At 35.8% G+C, this 19,872-nt stretch overlaps 1 protein-coding gene across 14 annotated transcripts in view; it reads left to right on the top strand.

Annotated features, from left to right (window-relative positions):
• The window catches only part of CCDC88A (coiled-coil domain containing 88A), an 85,309-nt gene that overhangs the window by 58,249 nt on the left and 7,188 nt on the right, over window positions 1–19,872 (top strand). For 4 of the 14 annotated variants that reach the window (XM_014966393.1, XM_014966385.1, XM_014966382.1 and 1 more), the window contains 15 exons: window positions 1,474–1,615; window positions 2,242–2,418; window positions 2,965–3,126; window positions 5,894–6,171; window positions 6,378–6,521; window positions 7,523–7,709; window positions 8,077–8,222; window positions 8,831–8,923; window positions 9,117–9,331; window positions 15,131–15,214; window positions 16,263–16,466; window positions 16,778–16,849; window positions 17,393–17,479; window positions 17,831–17,911; window positions 19,330–19,595. In XM_014966393.1, the coding sequence (XP_014821879.1) occupies window positions 1,474–1,615; window positions 2,242–2,418; window positions 2,965–3,126; window positions 5,894–6,171; window positions 6,378–6,521; window positions 7,523–7,709; window positions 8,077–8,222; window positions 8,831–8,923; window positions 9,117–9,331; window positions 15,131–15,214; window positions 16,263–16,466; window positions 16,778–16,849; window positions 17,393–17,479; window positions 17,831–17,911; window positions 19,330–19,595 (2,338 nt within the window). The remainder of the gene's footprint in view (window positions 1–1,473; window positions 1,616–2,241; window positions 2,419–2,964; window positions 3,127–5,893; window positions 6,172–6,377; window positions 6,522–7,522; window positions 7,710–8,076; window positions 8,223–8,830; window positions 8,924–9,116; window positions 9,332–15,130; window positions 15,215–16,262; window positions 16,467–16,777; window positions 16,850–17,392; window positions 17,480–17,830; window positions 17,912–19,329; window positions 19,596–19,872) is intronic. The other 10 variants (XM_014966395.1, XM_014966387.1, XM_014966394.1 and 7 more) reach the window with 8 other exon arrangements.

Genomic DNA, 19,872 nt, shown 5'->3' with positions numbered 1-19,872 from the left:
ACATTGCTTCTCTCATTTTGATGAGAGAAATTAAAAATGCATAGTTTTTCTCGCCCTAATTGGAGAGAGCTGTTTATGTTTTCTGTTGAATGTTCTTAGATTCTTTCTGTTGGGACCTAGCTGACCATGTTTGATGAGTTAACTCAAGGTGTTTTCCATTTCATATTGCCTTTCAAATGGCTGTTGTCTTTAGATAAACAGATTTATGGATTTTGACCCTGAATCTGAAATACACAAATCTCAATGATATTTAAAATTTGTACCATCTTTCATTATTAGGTGTTCAAAAGGAAACTGGGTATTTGGTCTCTGCTACTAGTCTTTTTCCTTCTTTGTTTTCTACATAATTGTATAACTTCTCAGTAACAGAAATTATTATTTGTAGCTGAATATATGCTTCAGCTCAAGAAGATGAAATGTTATCTGTTCTGCTAGTCATAGACTGCCTACTGTTTCTTAAGTCCCTGAGAATTACTTGTCATACCTTAAAATCTAGGATTCTCATCCTACTACATGATGCTATTGGACAGCTTTCTACTTATTAATTCTCTTACCATTGGTCTTCTGCTCCAGTTCCTGACTGGATCTAATGCTGTTCATTCAGGAGTCTCTTGCAATCTATTCCGTTCACTAAACTGATAGATTCTTCAGCAGTCAAGATTAAAAAGTGGCATATTAGTGGTTTGTTTTATTTTATCCCACTGTGGGGAGAAGTGGGATGTTTTCCAGATTCTGAGCACACGTACAGTGACTGAACTGCTTAAAAGTGATTAATGAGTGTGGTTTTCAGTGTTTTCTAAAGAGGAGAAACAATTCTAAACCAATACATTCTAAATCTGACCACTTCTCTCCCAACTATATGATTTGGGTTTTTTAGTGGCCCTACAATATTGTAAATATGGTAAAAAATGGAAGCTTTACATATTGGGAGTGGTAACGGTCTTAAAATATCAGCAGCTGGGCTGAGTGAGCAATTTGCACATTCATACATCAAATGAGTATGCACCTGCAAAGTACTGTGTTCCGTCTCCTTCCCTAGTGCCTCCTCTTTGTGAGCTGGCAGGAAATGGAAATTGATGAAAATCTTTCTCTCCAAATACTTCACATTCTAATTTAGTTCAGATCCCCGCTGAATTCGCTGGAGTGGAGCCAGAAGGAAGAGTGGTGTCATCACACACACGCTAATGATCCAAATAAAGTCAGCACCCTACTGCTGTGGCTGAACATGGCTTTTTTTGTATGTCTAATGTTTTAAAAGAAAGAAGGATTCAAAAATGCTTTTGACTAGTGTCTTGTGTTTATTTTAGATGTAGGACTTGATACTAATACTGAGGTGTCTTCGTGTTTTTTGAATAGAGTCAGCATTCAAGCATTTTTGAGTGTAGCTGTGAGGCTACTGTTTCAGAACATTTTAGAATTCAAATACCTCAGTTTTTTGCAATACAGACTTTTTTGTGTGTTGTCATTGATCAGTAGGTACAAGCTTCTGGAGTCAAAATTAGAATCTACACTTAAGAAGTCTCTCGAAATAAAAGAAGAAAAAATTGCTGCTTTGGAGGCTCGTTTAGAAGAATCCACAAATTTAAACCAGCAACTCCGTCAGGAACTTAAAACAGTAAGGAGAATGACTTTTTTTCTGTAAGATGAAATTGCTCCTATACGCTATTGTTATTTCTACTCTTCATCTTTTGTGTAAGAGAGCAAAAGATGGGCATTGTTTGGGTAATATAAAGCAGGACAAACATATGACTGCTTTTTAAAACTGCAATAATATAGGTCCAGTGTTAAAATCCCATGAAAAGTTGTTGAGTTTATTCGTTGGTCATTCAGTATGTCAAGTGCATAAATAATCTGAAGTTGATTTGATTTGGGATGTCAAAAGTAGTCATTTCAGTTACATTTTCTGATGTACCTTGAACAGCCAGAGTGGGCTGGTTAAAAAAATAAATACAATCTCCTTGGTTGTAGGATTTTGTTATAAAAATTGGGGGATACAATTGAAAGCACTGAAATAAAATAGAAAATAAAGGTCTCTTTCTGTTAGAGGAGTGTTTGCTAGGGTTAAGCTATCCATATCCATAAATAATTTGTACAACATGTCCCCAAACATATATAAAATTTAGAAATATATTAACATGGCAATTTCTGTTCTCTGGAAAGTGATGTATGGTTGTGTAATAAATTAGGATGTAGAAAATGGAAAATTCTAAACCTAATATAAGTTGTCGTAAATAATTTCAGGTGAAAAAGAACTATGAAGCTCTCAAGCAAAGACAAGAAGAGGAAAGGATGGTTCAGAATTCTCCTCCAAGAAGTGGAGAAGAAAATCAATCTGTCAATAAGTGGGAGAAAGAAAATCAGGAAACTACTAGAGAATTACTGAAAGTTAAAGATAGATTAATTGAAGTAGAAAGGAATGTAAGATGTGTTTTTAATATTATTCTTATTTTAGTTATTTGCTGTGAGTTGTTCCAGTAATACGAATGAGAGTATTGTTAACAAGGTCTGTGATTTATCAACTCATTTATGTACCAAGCAGAATCTGAATTAAATATAGTTTGTGAAGCATCTGGATTCTGCTCTAACAGATGCTGTAAAGCACTTGACCAGCATTTAAAAGGCAATGTGGAAACCTGAATTTGCCCTTTTGAATCCACAGATTCAAGAAATCTCTTAAATCCCTCTTATATAATCCTTATTTACATGAGTCATGGAGATTTCTCTACTGTTTCTCCATTGGTACAATATTAGTCACCCATTTTTTTCAGTCTTAACTTGTAGTGGTAATATTATTGTGTGTTACTTTTATATAAGGTTAATTTACAGTTTTGTTCCATCCTGTAAATCTCTGCTAAGTCATGCTGCTTTGTTTTGGAGAAGCAGGTTGGTTTTTTGTCTTGAAGTTCAGTAAACAGGTAAATAGCTGTGAACTCAAATTACCTTTTTTTTTTTTAACGTTCAAAGAATGCTACGCTGCAGGCAGAGAAGCAAGCGCTGAAGACTCAATTAAAGCAGCTTGAGACACAGAACAGCAATCTGCAGGCTCAGATTCTTGCACTTCAAAGACAGACTGTTTCTCTGCAGGAACAAAATACAACTCTACAAACTCAAAATGCCAAGCTGCAGGTAATATTTTCCTATTTTGCTTTCAAAATAAAATTAATTCAAAGTTTTTTCAAATGAAAGCTTTAAAGCTAATGGCAATAATGTATTGTACTTCACATTTCACTTCTGGTACAGATGTGAAAAAGAAAGGGATGTGCAAATAATCTGCACCAAGAGCAGTCAAATAATAATTTTTTTGTTGATGAATAATAACATTAACAGAAGTTGGTTTAAATCCTGTGTTAGTCCAATTTAAATTCTTGACTTTATACTTTGGAGTAGAGTAGATTCTCTCATCCAGTCATCTAAGATAATTCTTTAAATTTCCTTTTTTCTTCTGAGTTAGGTCAGGGAAATAATGTGTTCAAAGGTACTCTTATAAGTTTAGTATTTTGTCTATTTTTATAAATAGAGTTAAAAAAAAAGTAAAAGCCATAACTAAGAGGAAAATCAAGATGTTAGTAAGTACAGAAGACTTGAAAAAAAACTCTTTGAAAACTACTTAAATATGTGAAGATTGAATTCAGATAATTCAGAGGCAAAAAAAGGTAATATGTGACCATGGAAATTATAAAAATGGTTGCTCATAGACTCTTGCAGCTCTTATAGACAAAATTCAGATGCTATTCTTCATACTTTAATAGGGTCATTAAATGTATTTGTCTTTTTAATCTGCTAAATGAAATATTCTTGTCAGTGGATCTAATGCTTTTTGGAGCTCTAAGAATCAAAACTATTTAAGGAGGGAATACAAAGTCCACAATTTAGCAGAAATAGTAAACAGTGTCGGAAATTATGGAGGCTGAATGGAAGTCTGAGTGAAGGAGTCTTTAGAAGAGTAAACAAATAATTAATTTTGTGAATGCCTCAAGTTATCCTCCTGTCTCTTTCTGGAAAGCAGAACACAGTTGTACCACAGATGCACTTTCTGTCTACCACATTGAAATCTAATTAGTGCACAGTACTCCTCTTTGTGGCTGGCAAGCCTATGAACAAAACAGAACATTTGTGCACACAGTGTCTCTTCTAGTTGTCAAAAATTAGTGGACGTGGACATGGAAATACACAATTTTAAACAAATGAGGCTATATCTCTGGAATTCAGAACACTTTCAGTATTTTGTAATACCATTTGTCAAAAAAAAAAGGAGTATCTATGTAGTTCCTTTTTTGCATCATGAATTGCTCAACAGCACAGGCCTTTCCTTTCTGATAAACCTGTAGAATTAACTAACTGTAGATACTTGAAAGAATTGAGGCACTGAGTTGGGAAGAAGAAGCATTTTCTGCCTTTAATTCTTTTTTTTTTTCGGTGGCGAACCTCACCAAGCAAACAGGCAATGTATTTTTGGTTGCTGGGGATGACTGAATGATGTTATACCCAACCGACTGAGAAAGGGAATTCTCCTTCCTTGAGAATTGAGCTGTTTTGCTCATAGCTTCAGGCGAGTTGCAAGGCAACTCTACACCAACTCTTAATCAAAATGAAAGGTGAAATATGTTCATGAAAATGAGTGATTAAATTTGTTAGGCAACTGTAATTTTACTATTCTTTCTCATACCCGTAAGGAACATATAAGAGAAAGTATGTCTTAAAGGATAACTGGGAATTCTGAACTAAATCAGACTTGGGATTCAGTCTGGGAAATTTCACAGCATACACTTGCCATCAGACATTACTTCATTTCCAGTGAAAGGTTCAGCTTTCTCATCTGTAACAAAGAATGCTGCAGTTCCAACAGAAAGGGATTTGTTCCTTAGTAACAGCGTGCACTGGAGTGATAGATTTTTTCCTTAAATAGATACCCTGTGGGTATTAGAAGCCTCAGTAGTTGGTGGTTTTCATCTCTTGAATAGGAAATAGAAGGAAACAGTCCTAAGATAGGTCAGATGACAAGCATGTTAGGTATCGTCAATTATTTAAAATATTCAAGGATCATAGATTAGGTGTTTTTGTTAATTTGTTTTTTTGATCTGTTTAATGTTAATCTGTTTAGTGTTGTATTAGTTGACATAATGCTGTTCTGACATAATCGTCGGAGAAATTGTGAGATCCACCAGATCTCACAACACGTACATAAAGTGACCAACTGACATTACTGTTGTTGGAAGTGAAGTGTGAATGGCAGTTCCTCAGTAAAACAGAATATGGGTAGTTTCTTCCAGGTGCTATTACTTTATTTCCATTTCTCTCTGTTCAATGGATGCTACTGTTTGAATTCCCATGGTAAAGGATATATGGGTACAATAAGGATTTTATGGTGACAATTGAGAATCTGTACAATAAAGTTTTTTGTTTTTTTTTAAAATCTATGCTGTTATGAAAATTCCTCTTACTTTCATCATGTCACAGATTTGGCTTATGTGACATGAGGATCACTGGTGATCCATTTTTCTAAGATATTTTGATACTAGAGCTGTCAATGCTCAGAGGAAAATGTGCCTCTCATCTAGATAGCACTTGAAGAGGCATTTGAAGGTAAATAACAATTTACCTGCCACCCGCCCCGTCCCCCATGTCAATCTAAGCATAATGTCAATGTAAGCATTTAAGTGCTTTCTTGCAATACTGCTATGAAAATATTCTTGGAATATTTTGAATTGGAATTGTCTAAAGGGATGTAAGAACAAAAGTGTTCCCATTAAAAGTTGTCAGGTAATGGAATAACGAGAAGGTTGCTAATGTGCTAAGGGTTAAACTGAAGAAATCTTTCAATAGGATGAGATAGACAAAATAATCCAGAATATGAAATTCATTTGCAACTCTTGTCACATGTTTATGGCTGCAGGTTGAAAATTCCACCCTTAATTCTCAAAGCACATCTCTTATGAATCAGAATGCACAACTGTTGATCCAGCAGTCTACTTTAGAAAATGAGAACGAATGTGTACTCAAGGAGCATGAGGATCTGAAATCATTGTATGATTCACTTCTCAAAGATCATGAAAAATTGGAACACCTGCATGAACGCCAAGCTTCGGAGTATGAATCTCTGATTGCTAAGCATGGAAGTCTTAAATCTGCACACAAGAATCTGGAGGTGGAACATAAGGACTTAGAAGATAGGTAAATGCTAATATGCATGAGTAAAATTAGAGCCTGCCATTACTGACCAAAAAGCAAAAAATGCTTTATAACTATTATGAATAAAATTAGTATTACTTAAATATAACACTAAGATCTTCAAACTTTGATAGATCACCTATTAAAAAAAATTCCATATTTTCTTGTCATTCCAAAACAAGAAACTTAAATATGATTTTTGTTTGCAGGTACAATCAGTTGCTGAAACAGAAAGTGCAGCTGGAAGAATTGGAGAAAGTACTCAAGATAGAACAGGAGAAAATGCTGCAGCAAAATGAAAAACATGAAACTGTAGCAGCAGAGTATAAAAAACTTCGTGATGAAAATGAAAGGTAAAACAAAAGTCTGATCTGTGTATTAGTAGAGCTCTGAGCACTTGCCAGTACAGTCTAAACAAGTGTTGATTCCTGTCACATTTCTTAATATCTGATGCTGCAATTCAAGACATTTATGACCCATGCCTTATAACAACTCCCCTCCATTGGTCTGCGATACAGTCATTTCAGAAAAATTAAACAGGGAAAAAAACCCAACCCAAACCACAAAAAATAAGTATTTTATCCTGAGGATACTGAATTCTAAAAGCATCTTGAGGAATGCCAGGCCAAACACTGTGCTGTGTGGTTGTGAGCTGTAGAGGGAGCAAGCCACCCTGCCTGATCTGCTGAAGAGGCAAGGTAACTGAGGGTAATCCCAGTTGGAGTAGAAATGCAATGGGTGCTGAAGACCTGCTCTACCCCTGCAGTGGAGATACAGCTTGCCATAAGTAGTCGGTTGAAATAGTAGTATTTCCATAGGATGATACTTCGGCCCTCAAGAGGAGGCATTAAGGTTCGTTCATCTGGCAAAGAAGCTCCCAATTAAACGCCTCCTACCTTCGGTTTTGAGTGAGGAGGATTAATAGGAACTGGAGGTTGTTTTTAGAAAGGGGCACAGCAGGGCCAAAGTCAATATATGCAACCTCCATCATTGCCAAAGTTTTGACCATTCCTATTTCCTTACTGTTTTGTGTTGGCAAGAAATTCTAGCTGTTTTGTAAGATTCTTGCATTTTGATAAGTGGCATCTTTAGTTGTGATGTCTTAATTTAGAAATCTTGCTGTATTTTTAAACATATGGGGAACCTGAAGTGTTTGGCTTAAAGGCAGAATGTATACCTAGGAAAATTAGACTAAGAGATGATTTACCTACAGTAAGTTATATGAAGAAATTTTTGTATTTATTATATGGAGTAGTATAGAGACCTGGAAACTTCATGCTTCAGAGAGAATGTGGGTCATGAATACATTTCCTTCTTCCTGCATGTATTATTTTATGGTGTCTTTTAATTCCAGGCTTGCTCATACATACAGTCAGCTCTTCAGAGAGAATGAAGTTCTCCAAACTGATCATAAGAATTTGAAAACATTATTGAACAATTCCAAACTAGAACAAACACGATTAGAAGCTGAGTTTTCTAAACTCAAAGAACAGTACCAACAACTGGATATTACATCAACAAAACTAAATAATCAATGTGAGGTATGTGAAAATTATGCTATTTTTCGTGACTGGTATCATTGTGATATTTATATGTGTGTGTGTAGATTCATAAAATCATATGAGGTCCTTGAGAATTGGTCATTTATAGATAACGAAGTGTGTCTGAAGACAAACTAATTTGCCTGTTGTACAGCCAATACAAAAGTTCGGGCTCCTTTTTTTGGTAAACTGTTTAAAGTTGTTTAAAGTGTCAAAGAGGCTTTTATCAATTCGGTCGTGATTGAGTTAAGTTTTCTGTTTGATTTGAGTATCAAAATCCATTGAGACCTAAGTTTTCTTGATATTTTCACTGTGTGTAAAGTATGCTCACATATATATGCATATACCATTTCATATATTTTAACAGCTGCTTAGCCAGCTTAAAGGAAATCTGGAGGAGGAAAACAGACATCTACTAGATCAAATTCAGACACTAATGCTACAGAATAGAACATTACTTGAGCAGAATATGGAAAGCAAGGATCTCTTCCATGTAGAGCAAAGGCAGTACATGTGAGTTTTTAAAACAATGGAATTACTGTGATTAAGGCAGTTACACTAATACCTTTTCTTTTTTAAAAAAAGCTTCTCTTTTATTTAGAAATTAACATGTGTGCTGCTTCTGAGATGTTTAAAATAAAAATATAAATAATATATGAAAAGCATATAACTGAAGCTATGAGCATTATATTTTATTTCTAAAGGATCAGTGCAACTCTGTTTATTACTGATGCAAATGAGGAATCAAAATGTTACTTATCTTCTACAAGCAATGTTCCTAGGTTGTAATCGGTAAACTTTCTTAGTGATTTTGAGAAGAGAAAATGTGCTTCTCTAAATGATTCTGTTAAAGCCTATATGCACTTTACTATTATTTAAAAAGGGGGAAAATTCTGTAGTGTAATAAAGGCAAATGGAAAATTTTTCAATTTTATATCATAATGTTAAACGTAAGACTGCTTGTTTGCTGTATCTCTTTCTTGATTTTTCAATAAGAAACAAGTGTTATATAAGAATTCCTCATGAAAAAACTTTCAGATAACAGATATCCAAAGGAATGTGCTACTCACACGTTACGTACGTGTTTTGAAGCATACTTTAATATCAATTTCTGTTTACAGAGACAAGCTAAATGAATTAAGGCGACAGAAGGAGAAATTGGAGGAGAAGATAATGGATCAGTATAAATTTTATGAACCATCTCCACCAAGAAGGTAATGGTGAACACGATATAAAAACAAACACAAAACTAAAGTATGACATACCTATTCTGTTCCAGGTGAAAATCAAGATTTTGTTAAACTTCAGGGGAGCAGAATAGTTTCTGTGTTCTTGCATGCAGATTAGGAATAGTCTGAAGGCATATGTATTATAAATGCACTAAAGGTACTGTATTATTGATAACAGAAGGGGCAACTGGATTGCTCTGAAAATGAAGAAGCTGATAAAATCTAAGAAGGATGTTAATCGAGAACGTTTGAAGTCCGTGACCCTTACACCTACCCGTTCAGAATCCAGTGAGGGATTTCTTCAGCTGCCCCACCAGGACAGTCAGGATAGTTCCTCTGTGGGCTCAAACTCTCTTGAAGACGGCCAGACCTTGGGGACCAAAAAGAGTAGTAGTGAGTACTGCAAAACATTTTTTAATAATCCTTGGTTAAACGTCTTTTTGGTATGATTAAAAATTAAGAGGTGATCAGAGAAGCCTGTGCGATTTGGAGGACTTTTAATGATAATTTTTAAAGTCTGAAGCAATGAAGCCTGAATTCAGGTATTGATGACAGATTTATACTAACTTCTTGCAAACTCTTTGAGTGCTTGGGCAGGAACTAGTTTTTAGCATTTCTGTAGCTTTAAATGTAAATGTTAAAATACTTTTACAGTGCTTAGGTAAGATGAAGCACGCACGGTTATTGGGTCAGATAAGCAGAATTTTGGATAGAATGTCAGATGCCACAACTAGTACCCTACTTTATTTCTCCCTCTTGTCCCAGCATGAATCCTTCCCCCTGTCTTGGAAGTGCTTTCCAAGCTGTGGCTGTGCTAACATTCTTCAGTTACAGATCTTCTGTATAAAGGTGTTTGACCAGCATCTCTCAAAACCAACAATGAAGAATTTGATAATGTTTAAATATGCAATAGGAAGACTTAATGTTAAGACATAACTTGTTAAGAAGGTGCGAATTGTAATTCATCCTAAAAATTAGAGTTAAGTGGCCGAGAGGGAGACTGAGGAGGTTACAGAGGTATGGATAGATCAAATATTTCAGACACAGCTTGCTAACCTTGAAGAGCCTGACAGCCATCATCTTAGGATGCCCACAGTATGAAAGTCTGTGCAGTATGTACATTCAGTATATTATTTTTTTTGTTATCCGCTCTTGGCATGAACCATAAACTGCTCAATTTCTCACAACTTGAGAGATAATATTACAGCCAAGTTATCAGGTTGTAATATTTCTATTTAATAATTATGCACCAAAAGCATTTTGGCTGTGCATGTAAAAGCATCAGAATACATGTGTATTAGCATTCACTTAAAATATTTGCAATACTTTTTAAAAATTTAATGTCTTGGGTTTCAAAAGATAGCAGATCGGTATTCTGGATTTTGTGCCAGCTATGAATTTGCCTTGTTAGAAATTATTAAAGCCTTTATGATGTATTTTTTTCTTCTGTGCTTATTGCAGAATATTAGTCAAAGTTAAAAACATCTAAAAACTATTTCAGCAAAACTTAAAGTCAGATTTGTGAGTGTTTTTTTAATAACTGAAGAAAATAGTAAGTTTGAGGGTACATTTTATCACTTTCCTTGCTAGCTTATCAGTTTGGGAAGCTTAGTGGGTTTTAGTGGGAGGGTCTGTTAAAGTTCAAAACAGATACTTCTGACTTCTAAAAGGCAACTGTTGCTTTTACATACAAACTGGAAGTGCTGTGGAATTTAGCAGGGACTGAAGCTGTAGTGAAAGTGTTTGCAAGTGTGTTAGTTTGAATCAAGAGTGTGCACTCTTTGATTCAGACCATCTGCGTCTGTGTCAATGATTTCATGTTCTGGAAGGGCTCTTTTATGTGACAGTTTTCTTTGCATGATACTTGGGACCTTGCAATGTGCAGTTACCCTCCCGGAGGAGCCATGGTGGAAGTTACAGTGGCTGATCCTCAAAAGAGGTTTCAAGTTGTTCAGACCTCATTAATTTTCTGCTCCATGGACCTTGTTCATGTTCCCCTTAATCCCAGTGTATTTATCCACATACTGGAAGGGCTGATCTAATTCTGGATTCTAAACTTCCTCCAGTACGCATGTCACCATGGAAACCACAGGTTTTGATAGAATTTGGATGAATTATGTGCCAGTTCAATGCTGACAATCTTGCTGAGGCAGTTTGCATATCGCAAAATTAAGACGATAGCTCAGTGTGAGAAGTACTAGTAATGGTGCACATTTTGCAGTCTATTTTTTCTGCTTTTAGAATGACTGTAAATCCTAAATATCAAAGTACTGTGGTTCCTTTCTTTTCTGTAAGAAGTGGTTGGCATTTTAGAATGACTGTAAATCCTAAATATCAAAATACCTCCTTTCTTTTCTGTAAGAAGTGACTTGGCAGTAGCAGCTTCCTCTGAAAGAAGCTACAAGAACGAGAACCTGTAAGTTGCTGCCTGTCTGTGCAAATGCTCAGGTATTGCACCTTTCCCACTGGTGGAAGGCAGGTTTGAGTATGGGAAGAGGGAGGTTCTGTTCCACCCTGTTCTCCTGTGTCCAGGTATGGTGGTTTTTCCAGAGGGAGCTGCTGAGGTGAAATGTCCTGCCTCTCCTTCAGAAGGCAGCTTACATTCACCAAATTGTGGTCAGTAGCACAAATTGGTGGTGCTTTCAAAAGCTGGAGGACAGAGGATCTGACATAGTGATCTTTGAGATGTATAGGATTCCTATCCCATATCTCCTGTCCGAGAAAGCTTGTCAGATACTGATTCCAAAATGAATTACTACTGATAAATAGATTTGCTGTGTGAAATCTGTAGATTTTTTTTCTTTTGAAGGTGGCGATGGAGACTGTTTTCCTAGTACAGGACACTTTCTCATGCAAATGTTTTCAAGAGACTTATTCTCTAACAAAGATAGGTGATCTTGGCACAAAACTCAGGTTACCCTGCTCTGCAGAGAAGGCATCACCTGAGATCTCAGAGTGCTTGAAGCGCTTGTCTGACTCCGGAGGCCCTCTGGAGAGGAGGGGTGCCAGTGTGGCTCTTACTGTGTGCAGCATGAGTTAAACCCTGCAGGCAGGGCGGACACCGAGTGCTCCTCTGGCTCCAGAGCTTCACCTTTGCTTTCTGTATCTGTGGTCAGTGGTTGCAGCAGGTGAGTACCATAGATCTGATGTCTGCTCTGCGCAGAGCCTTTCTTAGCGCCATGGGGTACCATTCTGAGCTTCTGCTTGCGAAATCTGAGGCAGGAAAGTGGAATTTTTTTCCTTCCCTGTGGAGAAAATCAGATTACTTTTGCTAGTTTCCGCTTTAGCCATTTCAGATTATTAACAACATCCCAAGGAATTAAGGCTATTATTAGTAAGCCTAGCATCTTTAAATAGTACCAGTAGCAGACGTGTTGTATCATATTGGAAGTGAAAAAAGTATATTGGGCTCAATTTTTTGTTACCAAAACTGTCTGCCTATGGTGTTCTTGTGTGCATGAACAATACGATTTGAGGATTTTTTAATACTATCCGTACAGAATTCCCCAGAGTATTACTGGCAAACCAGGAGGAGGATTACAAAATGGGATATTTCCCAATTAGTGGAGGAATTCTGCAGTACTCATTATTCATTCTCAGCTCAGAAAGCAAGAACATGCTCATAGAATACTGAAAAGAGACAGAGAAGTTAATGAATTATAACTAGAGTTCTTTGACTAGCTAATTACTGAGGCCAAAATAGTCCTATGATTCCATTTTTCAAGTTTGTTGGAGTAGAGGTGTAAAGAGCTAAAGCTGCTTAATCTAAACTTTGTGGTGTCCTTTGTCTTTCTGCTGCCATTCTAATGTTTTTTTGCAGGACATTTCGTTAGTTGTATTCTATGCAGAAGTCACTTGCATAGTTTCTCAAGGAGGTTGCATTTTACCAAAGGACAGGTTTTGATGTACGATTTCCAGGACATCGGAAGTTGCGGTGAAGTTTTCTGTTTGGTACAGTTGCTGAAAACTATAAATCCCTCCTTTTGGAGGTGATCCGTGTTAATGAGCAAGAATCACAGATTACACAAATGATTCTTGAACATCCTCTGGTTACTTTTTAATAAGATTAGGGTGGACGTTTTTACTTAAGAGGGATCAGTTATCTTGGCTATAAAGGATTATAGAGGGATCAGTTATCTTGGCTATAAAGGATTACAGAAGTTACAAAAGAATCATGTTTCACCATGAGGACAAAAAGTAGAAATAGACCAGAATTACCTCTTTGGTTGGACAGCATTAGTGCTAAAACCAATTGGGTTTTTACCTGTTAGAAAACTAATTTGATGCTCTGCCTCATATTACTTTGGAGGGATCTACTAAAAACTATGTACGTTTATATATAGATAGACAACATGTGTGTCTCCTTTATGAGAGTTGTAGCAGCCTCTCTGCTTTTTTTGAGCCAGTCAGCATCTACGTTTATGTTGGTTTTGGATTATTTCCTCAGGGTCTACAAGAGGAGGAGTGCTTTATTGATCTGAAAAAAAAAAATCAAACCAAATAAAAACACTGGTTATTTTGAAGTACCTACAAGTATACGTACATAATAAAAAATGTCTGTATACCTATATAGTGAATTATTCAAAGATGAAATTGTACTTAGTGTACTCCTATCTTACATAGGTAGTACATGTGCTTTTCTCCCTATTCTTCCCCACCCCACAGCATGAGGACCTGAGACAGGAGGGTGTTTGCTGTTCCTCTCTGGTCAAGATAGAGTTATATTCTGCAACTGTGCAAACTGTTGTGTTTGTTTTTGACACTTGTGGCTGTGCCGATCGTGCATTCATTGGAAGTTGTAAAACGTATTGCATTGTAAACTCCTTACTGTCAGTGCAAAGACAGAATAATATGAAGGAGAGGGAGATGCCTTTCTCTTTCAAGGTAGTTCATGTGCACTCGTAAATGCATGTGTATATATGCACTGCTGTGTAAAATAGAAACTGCTGTGTAACAAGCTTCTGGTTGAGTGGAAAACCAAGGCAAATGACAAAGCACGTGTCCCAAAAGTGACTTCAGAGAGATAAAATAAGCAGATCTTGGGCTGATCAGCTGGACTATAATGCTTTCATATCTGCCTAAATAAGTACTTTTCAGTAATTTCATTATGTATTTATTTCTGGATCTTTACATGCCAGTTGTTTGCATGTGGCTCCTGTATGCTTGGCAGTCAGCTGACACATTTATCTGATGCTTCAAAATGCAGGTGTCTGCCAGTAATCGGTTACTAATGCAGAACAGCTGAATCTAAGGGCAAGATTAACTTGTGACTTCCCCCTCTTCCATCTTTTAATACTAGTTGTAATTTTAACTCTTTTTCCTGATATTATGTATCTCAATTTTTCTCTTAGGCCTCCCAAAAAGTTACAGCAACACTCACATTTGGATTTTCTTTTGGTTTTCTTTTTGTTTGTTTGTTTTTTGTTTTTTTTTTTTTAAATCTTTGGTATTTTTCAGCTAAAAAATATGGTGTATACCATTCCAGCCAATAAATCTTGATTATTATTTTTTTTTTGCTACAAATTTGAAGTGGATTATTTCAGTAAAATGTTAAAGTCACTGCACACACAAACAGTAGATTAAACATAAGGTCCATGTAATTTTTCTATAATGCAGTAGATGACCAATATTACTGAGCACAAAATGTAACAAATGAAGACTGGTAATAGATTGTGTCCTACTAGAGATGCAGGGCAAAACATTACAAAAGTTACTAATCTCAAAAAGCATAGTGATGTGAACATATTCTAAAGTAGAAGTTGTACTTAGAGTTGCTTTCATTTTTAAGCCTTTTTTGCTTCACATTTTTCTTTATGTTCAATTAATGTTATTTTTTCATTGTAAAAACTATATACTCATCAATTTCTGTAATCATCTGCAAAGAAGTTATGTTTATTTTTGCAAGAGCTTGGCAGTTAGAACTTTCAAACTGTATTACACTCTTCACCATTATTTTCAGTGCCTTTCTGAGTATATTGCAGTTTTCATAGTGTAGTTTTCATATTTCAGTGTAGTTTTCATATTTCATTGTCACACAGAAGCATGAGAATGATAGTTTTTAGCATAGCATACATAGCTTAAACTCAGACATTCATTTCTGTCCTTAGTTTCAACATTTAACTTCCATCTGTTCTTCTCCCTTTTTTCTTTCATTTCCCTGTTTCCGTTTTTCCTCATGCTATGACATAAAAGTGGTTGCACTGAAAAGACTGCCCTTTTTGAGGAACAGACCGAAGGAAAAAGACAAAATGAAGGCCTTCTACCGTCGCTCCATGTGTAAGACTTTATGACAGTTCAGCTTCTTTTAAATGGCTACACTGGCTTCCATTACTAATTTTTCACTAACCTCTCCCTGGACTGCGCTGTATTTTTCCTCCTATTTTGCAATGTGCGAGTCCTGCTATAATACAAGGAGCTGGAGCTTTTTCTTTTTTCCCTTTTTTTTTTTAAGACCTTGGCACTGAATACTTTATATATGTGCATATGTGCACACACACACATACACACACACACACGTACCTGCACATTTACATGCACACACACATACATATATATATTCAGTGCATTGTGATTGCATATATTTGTATACAGTTGTCTATATACACATGTCCCTATGTGTATATAAATTGACAGTGCACTGTGTTGACATAAATAGTTCTAAGTTACACATTTCATAAGCTTTTTGTTAAGAAATCACTGTAATTTTTTTGTTCAAAGAAAGTGTAGAAAAAATAATGCAAGGCTGTATGGTGGTCTGTCACTCTTCAAGTATTCATCAGTTGTTGTTGCCAAAATGTTGTATTGATTTATTTTTTAATGAGGGATGGACAATTTCCTCTAGTTTTGTGAAGTAAAGGTGAATATCATCAGATGTCATCTTCTTCAGATCCTTTTATTTGTTACTATGTAAAATACAGTATCCCTGCAGTAACCTGCACTGTACAAGGATCCCGTATCATTGTTCACATTACATTGTATTAGCACCTTGGCTCATTTTATCCTTATTCATTCCATTTTATCATTGCAAACGGCAGATCAAAGCTTCTAACATAGATATTACATATCATTGCAGCGCAAGCATGGCGATTATACCTAATAAAATCAGTTTTTAGAACCATACTGAGCTGAAAGAAGTCTCTGACTTATAACACTTCTCATTCATTGAGCTGATTGCATGTCATAACACGGATGACCTTGTGTTTATATCTTCCAGTATTCAATGCGCTTTAATGCTTAGAAAACTGTCAAATGTTTTGCAATGCAAAATAAGATCAGAAGCAAATACATTGACCATGCTGATCATTTGCTTTCATTTGCATCCCAGCCATGAATGACCTGGCGCAGTCCATGGTCCTAGCAGGAGGACAATGGACAGGTAGTTCTGAGCATCTGGAGGGTCCTGATGATATATCTACGGGTAAAAGGAGGAAAGAATTGGGAGCTATGGCCTTCTCTACTACAGCTATCAACTTTGCAACTGTCAACTCTTCTACAGGCTTCAGATCCAAGCAGTTACTAAATAATAAAGGTATAGGTAGAAGCTTTTTGCACCGTGATGTGACTGTATGTAACAGCAATTTCATGTAAATATTGGTTTTACTTAATATTTTAAGTTTTTCAGCACAAAGAAACCTTAATAATTGAGCTGCAGTGCTAAGATACTGAATAGGTTTATTAAATGCAGTTATAAAATGATTTAGGATTTTTCCTACAGAATGTTACCTAAGTAAAAATGGATTGGTTTGAAAAATATTTTAGTATATTTTACAGATGATAAATACTTAAATAATCTTTTCATTCTGTTTTATTTTACATCTTGTTTTATGTCTCTGTATATAGATACTACATCCTTCGAAGATGTAAGTCCACAAGGTATTAGTGATGATTCTAGTACAGGATCAAGAGTTCATGGTAAGAGGTGAACTTTAATTAAATGAATTTAGGATAAATTATGTGAATGTTAACGAAGTTTGCAAAAAAAGTGAATGGCATTGTTACAAGTGAGCATGCTTTCTGTGATTTGCATATCTCTTGAATGTATAGTATCATTTCTTCAGATTATTCTTTTCTTTCTTAACTACTACATCAGATAGATGTTCTATATCTCTAGTAGAAAGTATCTGTGAAGTGCATCTGAACAGGATCAAAACATTTTCCCTTTAAAAAATTATTTGAAGTTAATAGTAAAATAGAATAAGTAACAATTTCAATCCTGAAAAATAAATAATGCAAATCTGGCCTGATTTTTCAATGTTTATTGTTCAGTGAAACCTAAATTTGTCATGTACTGTATTCTATAAAATCATTACACATTCCTTCAAGCAAAACTATAAAGTGAAACCTATCATAGATTATTTAGAAATGAAGTTTTAACTCCTCTATAAATACTTAAATTAGTATGAGCAACAAACATTTTTGAAGATAGTAACAGTGCATTTCCCTTGTATTGGATAGGAGTACAGGACATTATCTGTGCAGATGCTCTTGCTCCTCCTGTTCGTGGCATTTCAACAATGTGCAAGGTTCCTTGTCAAATCTGTTGTAAGTGACCTAATCGTGAGCAGCTTTCTGCATGTCCATTCTTTCATCTGTAAAATCCTGGTTTCCCACTAACCAACCGGTTTCAATTCTAAATGTACGCTCTATTTCTCTTTTCCTCTCCCTTGTACCTCACTATTCCTGTAGTGCCCTTTTCTAAAGTGTCCTCTTGGACTGCCTGGAAATCCCTTCGCTTTCTGATCTGTAAGAAACCACTTTGTTGACAATGGGCATGCTCAGCCTGTGAAATAGTGCATGATTCCTGCCTCTGAGCATTCTGTGATCAGAATGTAAAGGTACCGTGTCATCTGCTAAAATTTTGTTCATCATGGTGTCTCCTAATTTTCCATTTAGCTTCCAGACCAGCCAGCCTTGATAGTGGCAGAACGTCCACTAGCAATAGCAATAACAATGCTTCACTCCATGAAGTCAAAGGTATGCTGTAGGTGAATTTACATACATGCTTCATTTCCCTTATTTTCTCTGCAAGATCATCTATGGAGGTTAAAAAAACCCAAACCAAAAAATTCCCACAGCGCACCACAGTGTGTTTTTCTTTAAGCATTTTACAGCCTTCATTCCCCAAATTAGGAAAGCATACAAGTATTAAATAGAATTTATGTTTGCAATAAATATTAAAAGGATATTACTATATAAGTTCCAAACTATTTTAAACCAAACCTAACAGAAATAATGATGTTAAAAAAAAAATTCCCTCCAAATTACTTTAAAATCACTTATTTTTAAGCAGAGAAGTTGCTCCATTTTTTTATCCTAGCATTGTACCACATGTGCACTGCTGCTGGTAAAGCTGTGTCATGTACAACACAAACCAGACAAAATGGCATATGTAATAACATCCTGTGAACTTTTATGTTCTGTTTTAAAAAGATTAATACCGTTCCTGGATTTAGCGATATTCTCTAAATTTCATATGTTACGAGCATTGATCTATTTTTGTTTATAATGGCCATTCTATCTGGAGACCATTGTACATACTCAACTAGAACGCTGGCAACTCAAGACTTCATTTAATAAATGCAAGCCATGAATATTAAACAGTATCTGTGTGTTAGGAAATTTAGAGATGAATGCTAGCTTAAGATATTTATTAGTATATTTTCTTTCTGTTAGATTCCTCCCTTCTATGAAAGATTCTTTTCAGTACTCCATGCCCCAGTTTCTATATGGTATTAGAAATTTCTGCTGTAAACAATTGATCTTTCTTCAAACTTAATTTCAGTTCTCAGGAGTAACATGAAGTAGGAAATACTTGATTATTCATCAGGTTTTTTAAGCAATTCACAATTATTGAAAAAATAAAAAGAATTGGTGTTGTGGGATTTATGTTGTATTTAATGCCATATGCTTCCTTAAGGTCACAGTTGTAGTAAACCAGAAGCAATGGCAGAAACTGCTGGAGAAACAGCATTCCTATGTAGTTCTTGTTGAAGAGCTACGTTGCAGAAAATATTTTCTTGCCATTCCACCCTTTGTATTTCATTTAATGTAAACCCCATTAATAGTATATTAGCGTGTGTGCCTCACGGTAAGGGAGGCTGAAAAAGAGTGGAGGCATATCTTTAGCCTCTAGGAATATAGTATTCTGTAGATGGAGGCCCAGATTATAAGTGAAAGGTAGTTTTTGACTCAAAAGCTGTCATGTCACGTTTGAAGAGCTGGAAGAGGTAAGTCAGGGGAGTGCAATTGTATTAATTGAGTAAAAAAGGACAACTGGATTTTTTACAATGTTAACGGAATCTGATAATGTTCCAGATTTGAGCAAGGTTATACTGTTTAACAGCTTTCATATATGTTTCTTATGAAATACTTAATACCGTTTACCCCAAAAGCAGGTGCAGTTAACAGTCAGAGCAGGCCGCAGAGCCACAGCAGCGGAGAATTTAGCCTGCTACACGAACACGAGGCTTGGTCTAGCAGCAGCAGCAGTCCTATTCAGTATTTGAAAGGTCACACGAGATCTAGTCCTGTGCTCCAGCAAAGAACACCTGAAACACTGGATAGTCGTGGAAAACAGATCAAAAGTGGTTCCCCTGGAAGTGAAGTTGTTACCCTGCAACAGTTTTTAGAAGAAAGCAACAAGAGTACCTCAAGCGAGGTTAGTTTAAAAACTGTTTTAACTACATATTATCTCTTATATGGGCACGGAATTAATAGAAGACTTACAGTGAGTAGAATAGCTTTAAAACTGTAGAGATACAGATTACATCTGCATTAAGAAGCAGTGTGGACTGTATCCTGATAAACTGTACTTGCTGTATTACACATAAAAACATTTGGAATTTCACGGCTTGACCCTTTCTGGGTTACTGAATTAGGTAAGAAAGTTGATCTCTACTGCCCAAAATTGTCCAGCATACTGATGCGTGGTACAC

This window comes from Calidris pugnax, unplaced genomic scaffold (genome assembly GCF_001431845.1).
Source record: "Calidris pugnax isolate Ruff unplaced genomic scaffold, ASM143184v1 scaffold31, whole genome shotgun sequence".
Classification (NCBI taxonomy): Eukaryota; Metazoa; Chordata; class Aves; order Charadriiformes; family Scolopacidae; genus Calidris; species Calidris pugnax.
Note: the sequence above shows the minus strand (reverse complement) of the source record. Positions and strands in the feature narration are given on the sequence as shown.